At 44.6% G+C, this 24,088-nt stretch overlaps 1 protein-coding gene across 5 annotated transcripts in view; it reads right to left on the minus strand.

Moving 5' to 3' along the window:
* Positions 1 to 6,437: 6,437 nt before the first annotated feature.
* FGF12 (fibroblast growth factor 12) overlaps positions 6,438 to 24,088 on the minus strand; it is a 221,578-nt gene continuing 203,927 nt past the window's right edge. For all 5 annotated transcript variants that reach the window (XM_064666235.1, XM_064666234.1, XM_064666236.1 and 2 more), the window contains 2 exons: positions 15,567 to 15,765; positions 6,438 to 6,984 (listed from right to left, as the gene is read on the minus strand). In XM_064666235.1, coding sequence (XP_064522305.1) covers positions 6,866 to 6,984; positions 15,567 to 15,765 — 318 coding nt within the window. In that variant the 3' untranslated portion in view covers positions 6,438 to 6,865. The remainder of the gene's footprint in view (positions 6,985 to 15,566; positions 15,766 to 24,088) is intronic.

Genomic DNA, 24,088 nt, shown 5'->3' on the forward strand with positions numbered 1-24,088 from the left:
CTCCGAGGCACAGTCAAATTAGAAGCTCTTTGCCTTTGCAGGGTCCCGTTATCATCTGATCATTTCATAAGCTTTGTGATCCTCATAACACCCCTGCTCAGAGCTGCTCCTCGGCAGGTGGAGAATTCTAGCACCAGGAGCACAGGCTGGGAGCAACATAGCAGGAGAGCTGACATCTCAGATTTTTGGGTTCTCGCTATGGGGTCTGCACAAATCAGGGTCCTTGGAAACAAAATTTCCCAGAATATTGAGCCTTTTTTTCCTGTCTTTCTTGGAATATCTGGAAAAGGTGTGTGGTATCCTGGTGAGGGCTCTGTGAGGAGCTCCTCTGGGTTGGACCATCAGCTAAAAGCCTGAGCAGGGCACTTAGTTTGGAGTCCCACCATTGCCTGAGCAGGAACTGCCCTGTTTGGAGCAGGATGCCACAAGGACCCAGTGAGGATGATCTCCCAGGGAAACTCAGACATTTGGGAAAGGAAAGCATTGCTGTATGTAGGAGACAACCCAGGAGCTGGATATAGAGACTTAACGTCACCAAAGTCCTAGCTTAGGGACTGGCACTAAGATGGAGCTGCTGGTTGCTTTTCTCCCTGCAATTTTCTTAGAGCTCAAGGAATTAAATATCACTAAATCCGTAATTTCTGAAAGTCATTAAGTCTGACATAATCTGTCCTTCACAATGTCATTTAGTTTGACTGACCAACATGTTCCTCCTCCCCAGTGCTGCCCCTTCATCTTTGTATCAAGCTATGAGAAAGAAGGGTAGAAAGAAAGAACCAGCTACCTAAGATGCAGATTGCACATAAGGGTAGCACAGCAGAAACATACTACTTTCTTCTACCATCTCTGCTCAGTATTTAAACTGAGTTATTTAGTTCCCATGGGGAAAATTGTACTAGAATAGAGAAAGGCACAGCATGCAGCTATTATTGGGGCAGTGATTGTAATGAGCATGGAAAATGGAACAATATACAGCCCATTCTTAATAGACTCTTGGGAGGGTTATCTTCTGCTACTCCTCAGATCCCATACCCAGACACTTTTTTTTTAAATAATTGGTAATGCCTTTTTTTTTTTTTTTTTTTTTGAGACAGCCCAGATCCATTTGTATTGCTCAGTAAACATTAATGGCATTTTCCAAAGATGAGATTCCCATGCCTGCACCAGAGTCTTTTGAATGAAAAAAAACTACCTTCTTTCTTTTCAAACAATTGTTTGACCAGAGATCCTGTCCTTTCCAGAAGGCCATGAATGGTCAGATCTTTCTGCACTGATCCTCCAGTTACCTCAACTGGGAATGCTCTGGAGTTTGTGTGAGCTCCTTGTGTCCATCACCACAATTCCTAGTGCATGCACTGGTGAGATGAGCCCTGGAGCCACACTAACCTAGAGCTCCTTTGCCATAGAGAAGGTGCCTGAAGTCCAAGAGGGAGGTAGGCTGGGAAGATGTCCAACTTTCTGTGCACGCAGCAGTTCATTATGCAAGTATCATGAAAAGAAATCCTCTGTCCTGAGAGGGTAGTTACTTGGCTTTAACTTTGTGGCCATGAATGTTTAAGAAGTTTTGATATGCTTAAACATGATGCTAAGGATGTATCAGCCTGGCTAAGGGATTATTTTAAGAGTTTTGTTGGGGATGGGGGTTTTGTTGTTGTTTTGGGGTTTTTTGGGGGTTTTGGTTTGGTTTGGTTTGGTTTTTTTGTGTGTGTGTTTTTTGGTTTAGTTTTTTTTTTTTTTTTTTATCCTTAAACAAGGTGTCCAACAAGAACACTGGGAAATTGATTGATGCCATGATTGTTGCTCAGCAGCTGAAACATAGCAGTAAAGCTTCACTCCATGCTGGTGAGGAGGATGTAAACCTTGATGCCTTCTACTCCATGGAAACAGCCTTCCATCGCCCTGAAGGCTGAAGCACTGGTGGGGGAGAGGGAAGACGTGGATGCCATGGAAACATCTCTGCTTCACTGAGGAAGTGCAGTGGTGTTTCTTTTGATTTTACTCCTAGGTCTGTGCAGTGGGTCATCCCACAGCAGCAACTAACAACTTCATTTCAGTTTTGGGAGAGAAATCTCTCCCTGGAGGTACTGACTTGTGTCTTTTCTTGTTTTTAATTCCCTTGATGCAGTGACATACAAACTGATCTTTGACATCTAGGACCAGGGCTAAATTATGGCTCAGTTAATAGAGTTCTAGTGCTGGACATGTTTTGGGGCCAACATCTCACACATGTTAAAACTAATGTATTTTAGTGCATGCCATTAGCAAAGTTTGGGTTTGTGTGCTGTAACTAATGACAACTCTATGCTTTCTTTTTTTAGGAATTGTAGTCCTGAAAACGTTGTTTTTTTCATGCCTAGCATGCATCTATGCTGCAGTTTTGCTGGCGTGGAACCAGGAAGGATGGCACACTTTCTTTCCTGCTGGCTCTGATCAGCCTTGGGTGCTTACACCATCACTTCTTCAGCATTGCTCAGAGTGTGGCAATGATGCCTTTCTGGGGCCAAAACTCTTCTGGTGCACAATCAGTGCAGTTTAAGATATAAAGGTGTAAAGTGAGGCCCGTGACAGTTTGAGGGGTTGCGTGGGCCTTTATCAGCCAGAACCTATCTGAGTGCAAACACAAAAATGTTGTTGACAGACAACTTTCATAAATTGCTTTGTTGAGTGTCAGCTTTGCTTTATAGCACATTGTCACATGCCAGTGCTGACACTCATGGCAGAACTTGCTGGTGCAGTATGGCACACTTGTTCTACTGGTAGCTTTTTCTGCTTTTTTTTCCTAGGAAAATCCTTATGGTCCAAGCAGGAGCCATGTTAACAGGTTTTGCCCTTGATGCATAGGACAGAGGAGCTGCGTTGCACAGCATGTACTGCCAGAACCATGTCAACATCACAATTAAAAACAGGGTGAAGCAAAATGAATGCTTTAAATGTACCCATATTTCTGTGAAGTATTTTCTACTGTTGTCTTCTAACATCCAAGTTCTTCTATAGCAGCATCTGTTACTCAGAGGGCAAAGGCTTGCTGCAGGCTGACCAGAATTAACAGTAACCATGGGCCAAGTCAGACGAAAACATCTTTCTTTTTTATCATTTAGTTTTCTTTGCTGTTTCCTGTGCTAGATATTTGCCCAATGCCATGCCAACATAGCTAGGAAGGGAATTTGTCATCTGTAGCCAGACAAGGGTTGTAGTCACTATATTGCTAAACTGAGTCACAAAGCTCTCTAAATGGTTGTGGCATGTGTGGCTAAAGAAACAAAAGAAACGTCACTCAGCTAGACTTTCAGCTAGACTTTAACACTGAGCAAGAACAGAAAGAAGCAATGAAGAGGCTGTAGGAACTTCAAAAGGCAAAACAGTCTCTGTGGATTCCCCTTTTCCCTGCAGATTGGGAAGAGGCAGATGGGTAATCAACAAAATCCACATCACCTCAAGATATGGCCTGAAGAGTAAGCTTGCAAGGTACTTGTGTAAAAAAAAAAATGCATGAAGCCCTACATGGCACCTGCAATCTGTGGATCTCCCCAAACTATCCCAGGCATATGGAGGGTATTGAGACACCTGGAGCCAAGCAGCTCCTGGTCAGCAGCTGGTGCTTGTGGACACTAGGGAGCTGGGCTGTGCAGCCTCACTGGTTTTTGGGCTATCATGATGTCAGGTGTCCCTGCATTACACCACAAGATGACTTTTGCAGCTCCCTTGAGGTCAAGAAAATCACAGCTATGTGGGAGGGTTCCTAAGGTATGTGGGAGAATTTTTATCATGGTTTATGCCATCATATGTGGCTCACAGTTTGCCTGGGCTAAGCAGGCAGCATGGAAAGCCAGCACTTACCTTCAACACATGGCAGAAGACCTGCTCCAAGGCAGCACAGATGCTGGGTGAAAGCAGGAGCAATTGGCTCTCATTTTGGGCAAGCTCAGTGAGTGTCACATGGGAGTGATTAGCTCAAACACCATGGACCAAAGGAGCAGATTATTTTGTCATTTAGGCCTGAATATGGCATTTCCAGGGACTCCTGTAATGATTTGGACAAAGACTCTTAACAAGACAAAACCCACCATGGAGAGTGGTGAGTTGCACAATGGAAAAATCAGCACATGGTAGGACTGGATCTGCTCTTGTCCGCAGCTTCCTGGGGCTCAGGCAAAGTGTATCCTGCACACAAGGTTACAGCAATTTTAAGGCTCTCATGCTGAAGCTGCTCTTGATGACATCAGTGCCCTAGGCAAGTTGCTGGTGGCTGGGTGCAGAAGAGGTTTGTGGTATCATGGTGTGCTGTGGGTGTTCTGTTCCGTGGTAGGTGCTGCACTTCCCCTCCACAAGGACAGTTGGAAAGGCTGTGGCTCAGTGACTAAAACCACAGCCTGGTGTTTGGTGCTTGGTTAGTTCAGGGACCTGCTATCTCAATGTGTTGGTCTTGAGACTCCATTTCTTTGAATGTACATCTCCAGTGAGTAAGCTTTTCCCCCACGCCTTAACTTGGGGTGCTATCTAGTTTGTGAGGGAGCTGAAATGTAGGCAATGAATTAGATGGGGCTGGGTGTGTGTTCCCAAGCTGAGCACGTGTTTGTGACCTTGCCCCAGTGTTGTGAGACTAGAGGGCAACAGTAAGTCTCTCCAGCATGACTGGCAGCCCCAGATAACCTATAGCACTGGGGGCTACTCACAGGTGCAGCACTAAGTGGCAGAGCCATGGCAAGAGGCCCTTTATTTCAAGGTTTCAGCTTTTCAAAACACAAAAGGACATGCTTGAAATTCATTCCTTCATGCTGATCCTGGGAGTCTTCCATAACCTTGAAATTTGGCTGTGTCTTTGCTTTCCCCACTTGCTCTACGCCTGTACAGAGCTGCTCACCGAGCCCTGACACACCCCAGCGCTGACGAGTGCCGTGGGGCCGGGGGCGCCCAGGTCAGGAACATCACGACCAGCCCTGGCAATCCCCTCTCCCACAGTCACAGCAGCTTTGTGTGTGTGGCACCGGCCAGCTGAGGCATTGGCAGGGAGCCTCAACAGTTGAGGTAGTATTTGGTGTGTCACTTATGAATGACACAAACTCTCCCACCCGGCTTGTAACTGCAAGGCTTTAGGCTGGTTCCCCTTGTATAAAGTGCCGTTCTGACCCATCAGTTCTGTTTTTCACCTCTTACAGAAGCCCATGGTCTGAGCAGCAAAGGCTTCCCAGGTGCCTTGGCGAGGGCAGTGCCTGTTTTTGTAACAGCAGCTGTATTGCTGCTGCCATTTGACCCTCCTGCCTGCAGGTCCTGGGTGCTGAAAGAGGTCAGAGACTGAAGTTAATGCGTATGGTCAGAGAAAGAGGTTTCTGCCCATATTGCCCTGCTTCAGTTCCACCCAGGAGCAAGGGTGTGTGGTTCACTGCTGCCCTCCAAACTACAAGGAGAGGTCCAGACAGGAAGAGCCTGGCAAATCCCCACTAATGCCCTTGTTACTGCAGGTGGGCTCAGTGCTGGGCATCCCTCACCCCACTGCCCTCTTCCTTGCCTTTCCCAATCTGTGAATTCGTTACCTCTGAAGTGCTTCTCCAGCATCTGCAGCCCTGGAATTGGCAAGATATGTGCCCACACCCAGGCTGCTGCAGCATCTCAGAGGGCCTCATCCCATCACAGTCCTGGCAGTGGTAAGGCTGTGGATTAGAGGGGTTTGTAGCTTTGGCTTTGAACATGTGTCAAACATGATATGTGTGGAGCCATAACACTCAGGGAGACCCCAGCTGCTGGAAGGACATGGCAGCATGTCCTTGCCCTGGCACAGCTGGACAGGCACAACCACCCATGTTCCCCCACAGCTGCTCCCTCCCCACACCCCTCCTTCCCTCACTGAAATCCCTGCGTTACGCACTCATACAGCACATGCCTCACCATTTCCATCTGACAGTAAGGATTTCAGTAGCGTTTCTTGCTCTGTTTCCTATTTTAAAACAAGCAGCTATCAGTCCTTCCCTTTATCTCCTAACTCTCCCCTAAAAAATATGATCACTTCATCCTGTGCGACCTGAAAACCCATTTCCGAAATGCCCCCTGCAACTAATACAGTAAAACAAGCCTATAAATATAAATAATTATGATAAAAAGGCATAAAATGCCAGACTTGGGTCAAACATACTCACGGAATGACATTAGCAACAAATAACTACGCAGTGTTTGAATGCAGATGGAAAAAGCTGAATACAGAGTAGCTACTTCATTGCCCATAACTGTCAGACTCCTAATTCGGACAGGCCATATTTTACTGATAGCACAGCAAACAGGGTCATAATCTATCCCTACCTTTCCTGCTTTGTAAAAAATCCCATCCATCCCCAGGGAAGCAGGGGTGTTAAAAACAGTGGTGTGAATGTGAGGTGAAAGTATAAGACAGAAAGCACAGTCCCAGGCTGCATTTCCCACGTGTTTCTCTCACATCATATGCTAAGTTCAATTTTCCAAAAGCTTTGTTTTATTTTTAAAGGTAACATCTTTATTATTATTATTATTATATTTATTAGTTGTTATTATTATTATTATGCAGAGATGAGATTTTTTTCCCCCTTTGATCACAGAGCAAACAGTTTGCTTTTGAAAATGTTAATGGAGTCCTGATTTAAAACATTTTTTTCTTCACTTTTTTTGTTGTTGTTGTTGTTGTTTGTTGTTGTTTTTGTTTTTTAAAACGTTGCAACAGGCAGGATCTGGGATTCGATTTTCTCGTCCTACACAAAGAAAGATTCTGGAGTTCGCACTCCTAGCCTCTACCAGTAGGTCCTGCCTTGCTCAGTTGTCATCGTCTCAGTGTGGTTTCGCCAGGTGGGGTGGGTAGGTGGGTGGGAGGGGAGGAGTTGGAAGAAGGGAGGGAATTTGTCAGCTATGTCGAGTCTTGGTTAACAACTTTGCCTCCATTCATGGTTGGTGTCCCTGAACTTTTTCTTGAGCGTCCTTGTTTTTCTCCAATTTCATGCAGCGATGGCTCTCTGTACATGCACACTGCAAACAGAAAAGACATCCATTAACAGCAATGAAGTCACAGGCATTCGTGACCATAATGAATTATTTCTTTGTATATGAGGCTGAAATTCCAGCCCAAGACAAACACACACAGAAACCTCAGTGACCCAGCCATAAATCCCATTACCCAGCAGGATCTGTTACCTGCCCTCGCTGCTGCTCCTGCTTCTGTCTCAGGATTCTTCCAAAGGCACAGAGAGAAACAGGGGATTGCTCACAGATAAATCTTTCTAGGTTTTCTGTGCTTTATGATTTTTTCATGTTATATTCACATGTATAAAATAAACATTCCAGTTCATAGAACCATGTATTGTCTAGAGATGCTGATCATTATCTAACAACAGGTCCAAGAATTACCTGGTTCCCAGCCCTCAATCTCCAAAAAAACCCCTTGACAGACTTAAAACAAAACTACACATGCGTCTGAGCCATCCAAGCCTTCTGGGTGTTGAGCTCTGGATATGGAATTGGTGACTCAAGCTCATTTGGCTCCATCAGCCAAGAGCTGAGATCTGCTCTCAGCACTTCTTATTTTTTCCTCTGTAAATCAGACAACCAGACAAGGCCAAGGCCATGAGGGGACACACAGGGATGAGTTCAGTGACAGCAAGCCAGGACCCATCCCTGCTTTGCGTGGTCATGTGGCAGCACCTAAGAACAGGGTGGATGGAGGGAACCTTCCCTCCAGACCCTGGCTAAGCAATGTGTATCCTATAAAAATGTACTTGCTGGAACCTAGACAGGCAGAGAAGGCAACGTCTGCCCAAGGCATGGCTCATGCCCATGTCCCCATGTGCAGCACAAAGCATTTATCCAACTCACCATGTGGACTAAGTCCTCATGGCTGTCCTTGTGCCATGTGAGGTGTGCCAGAGCAGGGGCATGGGCTGAGCAGCTCAATGCCTCACACCAATGGGGAGCATCTCTGATGAGCTCACTGCAAATGTGGCAGGGTGTAGATGTGATTGAAATAGTGAGGCATCTCAAGGGCAGGCACACTGGAGTTGAGAACATAGGGTAAGTTCAGACTGCCAATGTCATGTCTGGATCTTTACAAAAATTAGAATAGAAAGAAATGATTGTGCATTACTTCATTTTGTAAAGCTATCACATCACAAACAATGGCACAGAGCTCCAACACAGGATAGAGTCCATCAGGGTTTGGTTCTGGGTAATCAACCAGAACAAAACTTCAAAAATTATCTGAAGTAATGAAAAAAAAGACCCTATCTATGAAAAGGCGATGTAAGCACTTGTATTTATAACCTCCCTTGATTTGCAAATAAATCCCAGCAATTAGAGGCAGACTGCAAATGACATTATTGCTCTGCATTTTTACTCCTGACTAGATAAACAGTTATAGCAGTGTGCAACAATACAGGACAGAGATAAAGTGCAGTCAACTGTGTATTAACAGGAAAGATATTGAATTGAATATACGAGCAGTGAAAAAATATTACTTTTCCCATAGAGTATTTTTCATGCAAGGCTTTCAAAGCAGTTTAAACACAGACACACACTGGGCCTTCCAGCACTGGGCTCAAAGAAGGTACTGCTCTGCCAACTCTTATTGCTACTGGAGATATTTTTGATGAAAATTAGAAAAAAAGAGAAAATGAAGGACTTATCCCATGGGCCTGGGCCAAGATGAGCAATGCCAGGACTGCCCATCATGCCCAGACTATTGATGCTGTCCACGTGCTGCAAGGACAGTGTGTAGCATGGCAGCAACAGACAGAAAAGGACACTCTCACTCCCTGTCAGCTGCTGAGCTGCCCCTCACACCTTGGAGAGTGTCACTCAACAACATGGTGATGGTGGCAATGTATCTAATAAAATCTTAAAGAAAGTATGAAATGTTTAACAACTGAGGAACACCTGTGCCCTTGCGATTTCTTATCCTGAGTTGCAGAGCCTTTGATAAGCACCGAGGATGTACATCACTTCTGTTACTGACCTTATTCTCTGATGTGATGTTTGCCCAGCAGAATTAGGTGTTTGTGGCAGTGTTGCCTCAGTGCCCCTGACATTCCATACACAAAGTTCTGCCTCAAGTGCACTGTTGCCTTCATCCTGACCTCCTTGGTCCCAAGTCGGAGGTGGAGGGACCTCCATAACTTCTTCCCCCAGGCAGCTACATGTACCAAGCTCATCTCACCCACACCCATGCCCAACATCCCATCGGGCTGGGCCACAAGGGCTGAGTACAAGCAAAGCCTGCAGCAGTAGCACCATGGCATGTTGCCTTTCCTCAACTCCCTGGCCTGACCATGGCCTTTGGGCAAAAACATTGAGCTGCTAACAAGGCCCACAGAGTAATGAATATAAACCATGTTACAGAAGTAAACAACATTTGCAGCTACCAAAAAAAGGAAACCCTGTATGTAGCAAGCAAATAGGGCAGGAATTATAAGTTTATCTTCCAGTCTAGTGCATGATACAAGTACTGATGTGGGGCATGGTTGGAGGCTGCTTACACTCAGCTTTTCAGACAGAGCTGTCAAAGCCTCTGTACCAGACAGGCTGTGCCAACAGCCCATGCCAGAAAATCTGTAGCAGCATAACACAAGCATATTTTCAGTATTTAGATACACCTACAGTATCAGTGTATGCAGTACTTACATGGCATCCTGCACAAGAGAGTGCCTGGATACTCTCCTACACAAGAGGCTTGTGCACGTGTGCTGAGCTATGGCCATTGTTCAGCAGTGGCTGCAAATCCGCGTGCACCGTGACACATGGGTGTGTGTGCACGTGGATACATGGATGTGTGTGAACATGGACACACGGGGGGGGTTTAAGGACAATCCAACGTGTTGTGCAACACAAGTTCTTGGACTGCAGCTTGTTACTCTCTGTACTGAGGAAGCTTGAGCGTGACTCATGCACAGAGATGTTAGTCATGGACCAGGGAGGGGGGTGTTTGCAAATGGACTGTTGTGAGTGCCCAGATCTTCCCAGCTTTGAAGTTCATCTTTGTGGTTCAGGACTGGCAGCACTCACTGGCAGGTCTCTTTGGTGTTTGTGTGTGTGTGAAGGCACACTGTCCTGTCACCTGCACTGAGGTTAAACTAGCAGCAGTGCGACAGTCAGCATGCCCAGACGCCTGGGAGGTCTGCTGGTGCACAGAGCACAAGGAGCTTTGGAAGGATGAGCAATTCCACCAGAACAAGAGTTCCTCCCTGCTTTGCCTTGCTTCTCCCACCCACCCACACCCACACACCAAGCCAAATACAGCCCTTAATGTCTGGAAACCAAGCTAATGCTTTGGAGCTTCAATCAGATAATCAGCTCCTATGCCCTAGATTCCAATCAACACATCCATATTCATGCTTTAATTGGAAAGTGCTGCTAGCTTGATCTGCTGAAGAGCTGCAGGCATTAATGGAAGGGGGTGAACGGCAGTGCCGTTCATGAGCTGTGCCCATGTCTGTTTCTTGTGGCTTTTGATTCCCTGCTCCCTTGCTAACCAGCAGTGCCTGCTATTCACAGGCACATGGAAAAAATGTTCACAAAAAATGACTCACAAATTGGGAAGGAGACTAGGGGTAAAAGTGAAGAGGACGGGCACGACAGGGACCATTTTTTCTGAAGGCAAATGGAGGGAGCTTCCTGTCACCCACAAACAGCTCAATCTCTTGCTTACATGCTGGCACAGGATCCCAGTCTCATTTCTGCTTCCCAGGCATGGCACTGGCACATCACCTACATGATGACACTGAAATCATCCAGGGACTGCCTGAGTTTAGGAATCAATATTTTGTGTCCTGACCCTAGTATTTCTCACTTGGCATCACTGCAAGTTGAGGAGATTCAGAAGATGTAACAGATTCCATTTCCTTTTTCTAGAATATGTCAAAAAGCTTATTAAGCACCTTAGAAATATCCCATCCATCCATCTTCACTCCTGGCTTTCCCTGCCCCATACTCTCACAAGTTAGGAGGAACCAAAATTTTTCTAAGCTGCCATTCAGCAGGTGGGCAGCTCGCCAGCCCTGCAGGATCACCACACACTGATGGAGCCTGGCCGGGGTCTGGGCAGGGCTGGGCCCACATCCTGTGGCAGGTAGCCCAGAGACAGGCTCTTCCCCTTGACAGATGCCACAGCTCCGGGTGTTGGTATCTGCAGGAGCGGCTGCATTAGCTAATGCTCCAGTGGAGAGAATTAATTGTCTGAGCAGCAGCAGTCAGGGGCAGGAGGGAGTGAGTGATTAGGCACCCTCGTATTCTGTCTCTAATTACTGTGTTCTAAACACAGTCCTAGGTGATGCATTTCAGAGGCATTTGAACTCGCATCTATCCGGTGGTAAAACGTGAAAGATGCTGCCAGGTGGAATCACATTTTGTTCAGATAATAAAGGTAGCACATGATGACAAAAAGCCAGCCAAAATCATGGTCAAAATACATCACATTTGCCATCTAATAAGATTGCTGGGAGTCTGACAGATGAACAAGTGAGTTAGTGTGGGATAGAAAACATACCAAAGCCTGCTCACTTGAAAGACAGACCCAAGAGAGGAGCTGTGTTAGCAAGACGGATAAAGTGGATGCCCCACCTCTGGAAGTGTTCAATGCCAGGCTGGATGGGGCCCTGAGCAACCTGATCAAGTGGGTGGCATCTCTGATCATGGCAGGGGTGTCAAACCAAATGATGTTTAAGGTCCCTTCCAACCCAAGCCTTTCTATGACTCTATGCTTTGTGGATTAAGCTGATACCTTTGAAGCATTTTCACTAGGGCTATCACATCTTCCTACTCAACAGTGCCTTGTACTTCTTTACAACATCTGAGGACTCTACGTTAAGAAAACTTGGATGTTGCATCCCTGAGGAATCACACCGGGAAGATCTGGCTGCTTGGATTGTCAGTGATAATAAATGGATCCAGACTAGCCATTAACAGGTCACCTTCATATTTGAGAGGTGTTCACATCATGAGGGCTGAAGCACCATAAATCTGGAGTTAGGGGCTGCTCTGCTGACTTAGAGGGAGGAAGAGATTTTCTGCTTTCTGTGGCCAGATTAGCCACCAAAAATGCTTTCTAGCTTCAGCCAGGTGAAAGAGGAAATGAAGTGCCTGCGGGAGAGCAATGTGGAAATTTTGTCCTCAAGAAGGAAATATAAGCAACAGAGCACATCCACAATAAGAATCTGACAATATTCTCACTTAAGTGACTGGAAACATCTCCCATTGTTTGAGATGGGTTAGGATATTTAGAAGAACAAGAGGCACTGCTGATGGTAGGGTTTGTCCCGCACTAATCATTACAGACACTTAAGGAGACTGAAATTGCTCTAAAACACTGCTTGTGTCCAAGTGACAATTATACTCAAGCTTGTTCTTTGTGCAGTCTAGTTCAATCTATATGTCTATACTTTAGGGCTCATTTAGCTTGAAAGATCAGTGATCAGAAATAAAAATATCAAAAGAAATGTGTTGCGTATGTGTGTTTTTAAGCAAAACTGGCACCACACAGTACATCAACTGCTGCCTACCAGGCTGTTTTCCTTGGCTTTGCCTGTGCACAGATGGGAGAGGAACTTAACGTCTCCCCTGTTATTACTTAGTAAGTTTTTTCTGCTTTCATATTGATTAAGCTTAATCCTATTTCAAAAAACAAACAGATCCTACCAACCAAAACCCAAAACTTTTCCAGTTGGTATCTGTTGACTTTCGTACAGAATACCTACAGCATCCTGGAAACCTACAGAAGTGAAAACATTCTGTGGGTTTAGCACAGCAGAAAGCTGTAGCTGCTGAAAGCCACAGATAACATACATCCATATAGAGATACTACAGTGTATATATGCACATGCACACACATGTAGTACTTTGATATTACCTATGAGGATATTTCCTCTTCATGTATTAGTTTTCTGCCCATTTGCAATTTCAACAAGACTTCTGATTTCAGAAAGCAGGACGAAACAACAGGAATCAAAAGAGCTCGGGGAGCAATCTGGGCTTTTCGTGTTTCCTTTCCCTGCAAACACTCTCTTCGCTAAACTGCTGCACAATTTTTCTGTTCATCACAAACAACTGGGAAGTTTTATCTCAACAATAACTGCCACTGAAATGGTGGGTGAAGTGATTCCTAGCAATGTATGTGACACCTCTCCTTCCCAGGGAAGCAGATTTCTCCTTGCATACATTCCTGTGTCAGCCATCATGTGATAGGGCTAACGCTGGTGGCAGCACCGGATTGAGAAAGAGGAAACCTGGGGGCGTTTCTGTGGCTGGAAGCTGCAAAGTTCCTGTGGATGGAAGCTGCAAAGTTCCTGTGGATGGAAGCTGCTGCCTGAATAAGTAGCAAAGCCCACACGCTGGGGCACACCACAGCATTCTGCAGAAGGGACATGCAAACAGAGCAAGAGAGTGCTTTGAATATTTTCTTAGAGTCATGACAAAGAAAGAAGCTGTTAAAACAGGGTAGGAATTGCCCCTTTTCTGTAACATCTCTTCTTGCAAGCTCTGCTCGCGGGGACTTTGATGGATGCAGCAAAGAGAAGTCACGTGGAGATGAGCGCGTTTTACTCCAACCCTCCCTGCAAGCCTCTGCTACCTACAATGAATCTTGGGCTTGGGAACAGAGTCCTCCGTCTGGAGTCACAGTCCCAGACAGCTGAATGCTTTGGGAAGCTGACACGTGCCTTGGCTTGGGAGACTGCCAGCTCTTTGATGCAGCAGCGCTCACAGAGGCTGACTGCAAAGCATGTGGAGGAGGGAAGGAGTGGAGGAGCCCTTAATTTGGCTGCCAACTTCTAAAGCGCTCACTCGCTCGGGAGGTTATGTGACAGCTGTGATTGAAGCAAGTGTGGGAGGATGCAACTGCGGGAAAGGGAAGCTCTCGGGCTGGGATGGGTTTTTCAAAATGAAAGCCAGAGCAGCATTTGCTGCAATGAGATCTCTGCTGGGGGTCAGGCACCTCTATTAAGACAAGGCTTTCCATGAGGAGAGCCGCAGGAATGGCCTAGTTTAATGCATGCAGAAGACAACTATTGAGCCGTTCGGCAGACACCATGCATGCTGTATTAAAAAAGAAGCCTGGATTCAAAAGGAACTCGCTGATCAGTGCCAACACCCAGCCAGGCAGCAAAGAAATACCAGAAGGAGCTGAAAACGCAGCTGTGAAAGCTGGCACTTGCAAAAGACTCTTCTCCCAGCCAAGGTAAAAGAGAAGCTGATGACTGACTCCATGCCTGAAGCAGGCCCTGTTCCTTAGCACAACTCAATGAGGGCTAAGGGCTCTAATCCCACTAATGCCTCAGAAAGGCTGTTGAAAACAAGCACAGGACAAGCAGCTCCAGGCTGTTCTCTGCCCTTTCAACACATCCATTTCCCGTGCAAAGGCCACAGATACTCTGGGAATGCTGCAATGAATTTCTCTCATTGTGCTTTGCTTCAGTGGTCCAACATGTTTTCAACCTGCCTTCCTGAACTGGCCTTTCACTCACACTTGCTTGCCCCTGTGCCTGAGCTGGGAAGCTTTTAAAACAGATATTACTGTGTGGAGTTGGCTGTGGCCTCTACCACTTGTGAATGGTACCTGTTAGGAGAACATCAGTTCATCCCTTCTCCCACAGCCAACATGGGGATAGCGAGAGGGAGCACAGAGCAATGCAGCCAAGGCCAGCTCTGAACTGCTGTGTCCCTGAGGTGGCAATTGGCAGGTCTGAGATGGGGTCAGAAAGGCATACCTAGTTTCAGGATCAAGAAGTAGTGCTTTTCCCAAGCAGCAGAAAAAGAGTTGTTTCCAGAGTCAAGTTAGTATCTGTTAAGTACTGGGGTCATCACAGTACATCTCTCCATTTATCAGGGGCCAGCCCACAAAAAGCAAAATGCCCTGGCAGGAGCCTGAGGCACACTTCAGCAGTGTACAGGCATCAGCAGGAGGGCAAAACTTCAGCTCCATGACTTTCACTGAAGTCTCACTGCGATGAAGACATATGGCGTGACAGCATCCCATCTAACTTTGGACAAGTATAAGGTTTCTCTACCCCTGGTGATTAATTAGGATGTCTTTACATGCGAGAAAAAACAGATTTAAGTCATCTCAGGGTAGACATACAAAGTACATCCACAGCTGTGCTGGTAGGATGCATTTTTCTTCTGTTACTATAAACAGAGTGCCAAAGTCTAAAATCAGGTGGGATAAATCTGGTCTCTACTGACTCTACATGAGACTGGAAACCTACTGAAATACACTGGTAAAATCCTCACAGAGAACCCAACATTATGATCAGCTTCCATCTGAACTGCTGGCTGCTCAATGGTTGATTTTCTTTTCCAGTAATTTCTGATGTTGCCAGGCTTTTAAATTCACCCTTTAGCATCTCAAAGCTAAGAAACCCCTTTGGGACAATGTGCAAAGTTTATTATATGGGAAAGAAAACAGATTAAATGCTAACAGTGAAGCCCAGCACATATCTGAAGTGTTATACATATTCTCCTTGCTTTCTGGTCTTGCAGCCCAACACCCCCATACAGGAAACCATAAATATGAAGTTGCAAACTCCCCCTTCCCATACCCCACTGATGGAGAGAGTGGGCGGATTCCATACCTTCAATAGGTTTGGGTACAAAATGTGATGAGGGTTTGGTTTTTTTCACTCGGTTTCCCTTCATAATTTGACCTTCTTTATTGAGTCCCAGGAACCACGCTCGTCCGGATTCTTGCTGCCGGTACAGCGTGGAAGAATAAATAACGTAGTAGTTTTCAAAGACAGATTCTTTAAATTTGCACTCTGGTGTGAAAACATCCTGCAGTGAGAGAGAGAGAGAGAGAGAGAGAGAGAAAGGGAGGGAGAGAGAAGAAAAAGCAATGGAAGGAATTAATCACTGATCTTCTAAATTAGGCATCACCGAGCGATACACAACGGTCACGCATTGCAGTTCGTTAACAACAGAAAACAACAGGCATCAGCAACGCCAGATCCCAGCAATCACACCCATCTAGAAAACTCCTTCCCTGGCAGAGCAGCAGTTTGTAGAACAGCCTACAGTGAACAGGTATGAAAAGTGTGCAGAAAAAGTCAGGAATTTGCCAGGATTTAGACTGGAATACTAAGCAAAATTAGAAAAAATAGAGCTGAGAAGCAGAGACAGCCTTGGTGTTCCTGATGCCTTCCCCTGCCTTTGCTCGTATCTTCCCCATGATGGGGAAGAAATGTGCAATGCTCATTGTCTAAAATATTGAGGTTTCTTCAAGTTCTTATAGGCAAAGGGCAGTTTATTGAACCATTTAAGTGGATTCAAAGAAATGGGAGTACAAAAGCAAGTAAACTATTTACTTCCAAAAGCAACATGAGGAAATGTTGGCACAAAGCCTGGAAATCTTTCAATAAAGAGAAAGAAGTAATTTTAAAGATTTCTGGCACAAGTATTTCTTCAGATACTGAGAAGTGGTTCCACACCTGCCCTAGAGCAGAGAACACGTGGGTCTGTCCAAGACATCCCCTGAGCCTATGCCAGCTGTGAGAGTGGCTGTGTCTTTGCCACTTGCACTGGCTTTGCATGAAGTCTCCAGGAGGAAACTACACTGAGTTATGGACCAGAACTTGTCGTGTCCCAGTAACTTTTCAGGATTTTTACAGCAGAGAAGCATTACATTTCTTTAAAAAAAGAGCTGGCTGGCCGGGGCATTCTGTGGCAATGGGCTCCCAAACCTTCACTGAGTCAGATGCGGTTGTTAGTGGGTTGGGTTTTCTTCCCAGAATTCGATCTGGAGCAGAAAACTTGTCCTGGCCAAATTCTCCCACAAGGTTCCTAAAATCTATGACATCCTTGCAAAAAAAGTTCAAGCCACAATGAAAATGCATTTTCTGAAGCAAAACTGCTTTTAAAAAAAATCCTTCTAATAGGTGCCAGACAAGGTATTTATAAGCCCTGTGAGTGAAGGCAGGTGCTGCTACAGGTGAGCGATGCTCCCTCCCAAGCCTTTGCCACTCCCAAGTCTTTGGGAGCTTCCATTCTTGCCAATGGAAAACCCATGACCAATATCTGAACAAAGCCTCTGGAGTAATGCCACACATTTTCTGCAGACCTTGCTTAAGAACAAACATTCTGAACATTCAGCAACACTCACGTATGTGTTCCCAAGCGATTTTGGGGTTATATAAAGTGTCGCTGGTCTAACAATAAATCCAGTGTGCAACAGACCCGTGGATCCTTGCAGGCTTGAAGCCACAGAAAATAAATCACAGCAGAAAGTGCAGAGCTGTGCTGCACACGTGAATTTGGCATCAATCATTAGCACCACAGATAAAAATACCGTCAGTGCAACAGGTCACATTGCCCTATCTGAGGGAGTCTTCTTTGCTGAAGAAATAAATATTTTTTAAAAAGAGTGAAACAAGTTAAGAGAGATCTAGATGACTCAGAGCACTATAAAATGGTGTTTGAAGTAGCTTCCCCAAAGATGTTTAAGCGTGCCTTAAATCTGCTCTTTGTCTCCAGGCTTTGTCTTGCCTGGGAGGAACACAGCTCACCCAGGAACTGGGCAGTTTGCAGCAGCTGCCTGTGCTGGCTGGCTTGGGGGCACCCCTTGGCATCAGGACCAGCCAGGCAGCAGCTCTCAAAACAAACTGGACAACTCAATCCCCTTTCCAATGCCTTCATTACCCATAAAAACTTATCATGAAAATTTCCTTTAGGGGGACTGAAAAACTGTTATGCTGTGAAGGTTAGCTCCCAACTTGACCAAAATATGGAATTTGCTGTGCATGAGATATCTGGATTTTCCTCTTCTGTTTTAATTTCAATGTGGAACTAAGACTATGTTCAATGAGGAAGAAATAAAAAAGCTAATAAATTTTGAAAATGTTGTTTCAGAAAGAAAAAAAGATATTTTAATTAAAAGTTATTGAAAATTAAGTTTTCAGCTAAGTATCTATTTTAAAATTACTGCAGCACAGTACTTTATGACATGCAGCAGTAGTTCATAAAAGCAGATGCTGTATTGTATATCCACTTGTACCAATAAAGTAGCAAAATTCTTTTATTATTTTAAAGCAAATGTATGTAAAGACATCAACCCAATGAAGATTTAAGAAAAAAATGAATAAAGAAATATTGATTTCCTTTAAATGTTTAAGCTCCCCCACAAGCAAACAAAAGCGTCCCATGGGTTTTGTGAGTTGGCTGGTTGATTCCTCATCCCCCACAATTCAGTTGAAATAGCACTTCAGGACACAAACCATGGCAACACCACTAAGAAACACCCCAGCTCTGTCCCTTCAGCAGCTTAAAAAACCCACGGATTTGACAGCTAAGTTCTAGTTAAATAATACTGAGTTTACTCATTATTATGCTTCTTCTTACGTATATCACCTGACCAGCAACAACTGTGCCATGTGGGGACAAACACACCAGGATGCAATTCGTCCTACCACCAAACTGACATTCCACGGGGACTTTAGAGGTGTGAGCACCACAAATCCTTGGCATGGCCACTACCACGTATGGACTTGACGCAATGAGAAAGAGGATGGAGAAGGAAGAACCACATGACCAGAAAGGAGACAGGACAGAGGAGCAGGCTACTCTTCCAAATCTCTTTAACATACAAACCCTTACATTTTTCTTCATTGACATCTTCTTGGTGGCCAATGGCAAGCCTTCAGCTACAGTGCATCATCTAGTTTCATCACGTGCCTTTTGCTGATGGCTTTGGGGCTACCAATAACAAAAGGCTACTGGGATATTAATGGCAGAAACTCTGTACAAGCTTCACTGTCAAAATTAATTGTGGCAATTATGTCTAATCAGGTGGGAACTGCTGTTTCAATTGTCTTGGGCTGAGAAGAGCTGGGGAGAAAGAGGAAAGTGCAGGTGTGCACAACAGGCTTCACACTAACAAAGCAGTTTGTAGCAGCCACTGCTGCACAGACTGAAATCTGAGATAACCAAAGGTATTTTTGAAAAATCATTGATCTGTTGACCAGACCTCTGGGGCATGCAAGATTTTATTTTTATTTTTTTGGTTTAATTTATAAGACAAGGTCACTGTTGTTCACTGTTGCTAGATGGGCAGACCTGATATCCAATACTTTCTCTTCATCCTACAGATAAAGAGAGGTTAAACACCACAGTCATGAGCACCCACTTCACTTCCTCACTTGCTGCAGGGACTTTTTGAAACAGGCTTATAACATACTCCACTCAATTATTTTTCCAAATCTCTTCTTGATTGAAACAGCACGACCAGGTACAAGACAGTGAGAAGACAGATGGCTTTGTCTTTTAATCACCGGTCTTTTTTCAGTCTTTAAACAAAGAAATAAACAGTGACTCTTATTTTCTGCACAAAGTCCTGTCAGAACCATCATGAACTCAGCTCACTCAGAAATCCCACCAGTTCTCCTCATTAATGAGCATGCTGGTGATTTGTAGCAAAAAAAAAAAAAAAAAAAAGGAAATTTCTCTGGTTTAACTTCCATGTAAAATATGTGTCTTTGAATGAATTATTTTTGCATACAAAGTGAATAAATACATTTATTTGTTTACTACTTGGAGATTTAGAGCTGGAGGTATTTTGTTAAATGTCTACAGACATTACTGAAAGTGGTTTTGAAAAGCAAATTTTTTTTTAATTGTTAAACTAAAAACCTGCATGAAATATTTGTAAAAGAAATGTTAGTAATTTACATGCAAAATGATTAGCATCTGTTTGCAACTTGTTTTTTGCATCTCAATCCAATTCCTTGAACAAAAGACAATTCTATTAAGAAGAGTAATTAGATTTGCTTTGAAAAAACAAACATAGGTCTGGTTTGTGCTAACTCTAGTTTTACTGGAAATTGCACAGTCTATTAAAAAAACCCACAATAGCTATCACATAGAAAATTAGGAAGACCACATTCAATGACACTTGGAATCAAAAGGCGCTAAATGGATGCAACTACCATTGGAGGGCAGGGGCCGAGATCCACTGGGTCAGACCCGCTCAGGGAGGGTATAAGGTACCATGATTGCCCCAAAACTTATTTTTGGTGTAGAAAAACAACACGTTTAATTTAGCCTTCACCCCAGTAGTGTCTTCTGCCATCTGTAGATGGAAATATGGATGGGACTTGCAGGCAGAAGCCAATCTCTATATCACTTGGGTCTTCCAGGGAGATGCTGGGAATGTCTGACCCCATCTGTCTCTCACTGCTGCACAGGCCGGGGGCGGTTTGTGAGAGGACAGATTTTTTTTCCTAATCCACCTCAGCTTTCACCTGCCCTGGTCAGGTAGATCTAACCCAGCCTCTGGGCCTTGAACACAACAGGTTTGATGGACTCTCCTTTGCATTTCTGTACATCTGTAGAAGTTCCACAGACATCAGTGCAGAGGCACTGCTGTCAAACCTGTGGACATGAGACCTCAGGGCATTCAGAGATGCACTGCCACCCTTGGAGGTCTCAGCTCCTTCACAAAATGCTGACCCAGCCTGGTGCAGTTCATAGTGCTGCCAGGGCAGTGGACAGCCCTCGTGCTGCTCAAGAAAGCAGTGCCAGCCCCTGCCGTACCAGTCTGGGAGCATCCCTGCCACTGAACATCCTCAGCTGGGAGCTGCAAGGAAAGGGTCCCCCGGAAGCAACAGCATGGTGCTTCTGTGTTCTGATCATGACAGCCAGCAGTTTGCTCCCCAGAACCCCCCGATGTTTCCAGACCATGGCAGAAACGGTGACAGGTTCCCATGTGCAATGCTCAGGGCCAGCCAGGCAGTCAGCAGAACACTGTCACTAGCTGTTGTTGTGTTCAAATCCAGCTGCTCGCTCAGTGTCCCCTCAGACTGGGCTGCTTGTTTGTATTGCTTACCATTTCCCTAAAAACATTCTCAAAATTGCCAGATAAATAAAGATCTCTTTTTTTTTTTCCTCAAGATCTCCTTTTATTATAACCCAAAGGAGAACAGCAAATACACAAATCCACAAGCAAACCTAATGACTTAATAAATTTAGTCACTGAAACTAGAAGCAGTAAAAGAAAAAAACCATTCTGCAAGTAGTTTGTGCCACAGTTTAGGAAAGGGATGTTAATTATGAGTGTTGAAATATCTAACTAACACACTCCCAGAGTAACAGTTTTCCTTTGTTTACAGCACTTATGGGTTTCTCTTTTATGTTCTGCACAATTACTGAACCAGATCTTCAGATGGGATAAAAGCACTAAAATGCACCAAAGTCTATGGCATGGCAAGGCTTCCCTCCCAGAGAATCTGGCTCAGGATACTTACTGATGTTAGTCTTAATACTTAGAGCTCATCAACTCATTTAAAACATATTAAGTAGGAATCATAAATATCAGCACAGCTATCAGCAGTGGCATTTCACTGTGGTTGTGGAGGCAGAGCATGGAACGATTGGACCCTGTTTACTATGTCTGTATATACAAAGTGCTGTTCCATCCCAGGAAAAAGGATGGCATTATAGAAGAGCATCTGCTTTATGGTGCTCTTTACCTAGTAAAACCCATTTTACATTCCCCACTGACCTCAGCTAGAGCAGGGCTTTATCAACATCCCTCTAATGCCAACAGCACTGAGAAATCCAGCATTGAAATCAATATGGAAGTGCAAAGGCACAGGATTCTTGAAGACATTTGGGCTTCCAGGTGAAATGCAAATACATGATTCCCATTTAAACCCATGAAAGTTCAGAGGCTAAATATGTCTTTGAATATCTGAGATTCTCTGACCACAAACCTCATGCCACAGCACTTGATCCCAGTACACTCTTATTCCCAGGACAGGTCTTTACCATGGAGATTCTGTTCAAGGATAAGCCCTGTGCAGACCAGTGCAGCACTCCCACAGGCAATGATGCCTTGCACAGAGCCTGATGGAGTTCACTGCCTGCCTGCCTCAATGTAGCTTCTCCCATGACCTAGGGTTGCATCTGTCTGGGAATGCTTTAAAATAATTGTAGCTGAGCTCTCTCTTGGCATGCGACCAAGAACCACAAATGTGCATCCAAACTTTACATCTCATCACATCTTTGTCCAGATGGCAGGTGATATTCTACTCTTCACACTTCACTTTTCCTCCTCCTTCTAGCTCCATAAGAGATTGGTGACAAGTCTTCTTGGTGGCCTTTTAGAAGTAGGAGAGAGCAGATACGATTTAAAATAACAAGCTGCTACATGGGAGTGTACAGCCCCGCTGCAGAGCAGAGATTCACTTGATGAGGTAATATGGTAACTGCAAGTATTCTGACTCTGCCTGGACCATCTGTGGGCTGGAGGGAGCACATTTTCAAATAAATCACCATCCATGCAGATCTGGTCTCCAGCTCCAGGAGCTGAGAAGCAGCATTATCAAGCTATCTTACTGCTTCTGAAAATATAACTACAGGGCCATCTGCCCTCACTTCTAAGGGAACTCTGTGCTCAAGGTACATATTGTTCAGTTGGATTCACTTTAAAACACTCATGCAAGAGGTGGAGTGCAGGTCTGCTAAGTCTTGTGAGCTGACCGAATATTTCTAGACAGGGAAAAAAACCCCAGGTGCTGGACAAGCCTCTGTAATTAGACTGAAGATCTTTATATGCGGACAAAGGCTGTCCTAAAGCACCTTTTCATGTTCAAGGACTGATTAAATTATTCACGTCACCACAGAGGAACGCTGGAGACAAAGGTGTGATTGCAGCATGGACATGGCCAAGGTAACCTTGCAGTGGCAAGGACATCTGCCCAGGCACATAGGTGGCACGTTCTTCAGGATACACTGAGCTCCATTCTGCCCCAAATAACCCCTTACCCACATGAAAACGAGCTAGTATAGATCCACACGAGCCATGGTCTCCTTTTGGCTACAAAGCAGATGAGTTTGGGGGTCCTGATTCAGACCTGTCCATCCCACCGCAGCTCAGTATTGTGTTTTTTTGCTTTCAGCTCTTGGCCTGTACATCATGCAGGCACATTTTTACCGAGTACTTCATAAAACGCCCAAATTCACTGCATTGGCCTTTGGCGAGCTGCTCATGCAATCCTGATAGGAACACAGCTTTCAGCTTAATGAGTGACAAGAGCATAGCTTGGGATGACTCTTCCACTGGGCTGCTCACTTCCATACCTCCCTGGAGAACCCAGGTAGCATGGATGAGAGAGCAGGCTCTGTCATTAAGGTCTGGGTACCAATGACTGCACAGCTCTGTGTGCAGTGTGATCTGAAGAAACCTGCACATCGAGCTGCTCACCAATGTGGCACAAGAAGCAAGTGATGTATTTTGTCCTTTTTCTTAATGACGGACTCCAAATTCAAATTCATGATTAGATGGAGTAAATTTTCATCCCTTCTTTTTAAATCATAAGGTATATTTGGCATTTGATTGATTTGATTTTTAATTTTGGATCTTATTTCAAACTGGAATTTTAAACCTCTTAAAATTTGGACTGCTAGGAACTGGAGTAGCAGTTGCAGCACAGCTCATTCACGTGGCACTTGGCCCATCCAGTTCAGCATTGCTTTTCCAGGAAAGCAACTGCTTCCCATAAAGGGGGATCTTCTGACACCATTGTCTCTGGTATTGCATTCCTGGCAGCCTGGGGATCTGGTGAAACCCCAGGATAATGTCTAACCCGGGAATCCCAGCTCATCTATTGTCTTCTCTACATTCTGTTTTCCTGACAAAGTGTCTGAAATGACTAACAATGTTATCAACTCTGCTTACTCCAAAATAGTATCCAGAAATACATCTTTGCATTCAGAGATAATGATCATGAGACAAGATGGGACAAGATGAAGATATGTTAGTTGCATACAAGAAAAACAGATTTCCTAAATTAGCATCGTATTGCCTCATCTGCTAAAGCTTGAAATAACTATGAAGAAAAATAATAATCTAAGAACCCTAGAAACACAGCCAGATGGGATGTTTTGAACCTCTGATCTCTCTTATGTTTCTTGGCATTGATTTGAGCCTGAGCACAGGGCAGAATAAATTGATTTTTGGCCTTTGGTTATTTTTGTGATCTTGCTGTTTTTATTATTATTGATAATAATAACAATGTATAAACTAAAGCAATGGTTATGCATTTATAAACATGACATTATTTTCTTCTGATAGTCAAAAGAAACCATTTAGTGGAAAATTAGCAGT

Source organism: Pseudopipra pipra, chromosome 10 (genome assembly GCF_036250125.1).
Source record: "Pseudopipra pipra isolate bDixPip1 chromosome 10, bDixPip1.hap1, whole genome shotgun sequence".
Taxonomy (NCBI): domain Eukaryota; kingdom Metazoa; phylum Chordata; class Aves; order Passeriformes; family Pipridae; genus Pseudopipra; species Pseudopipra pipra.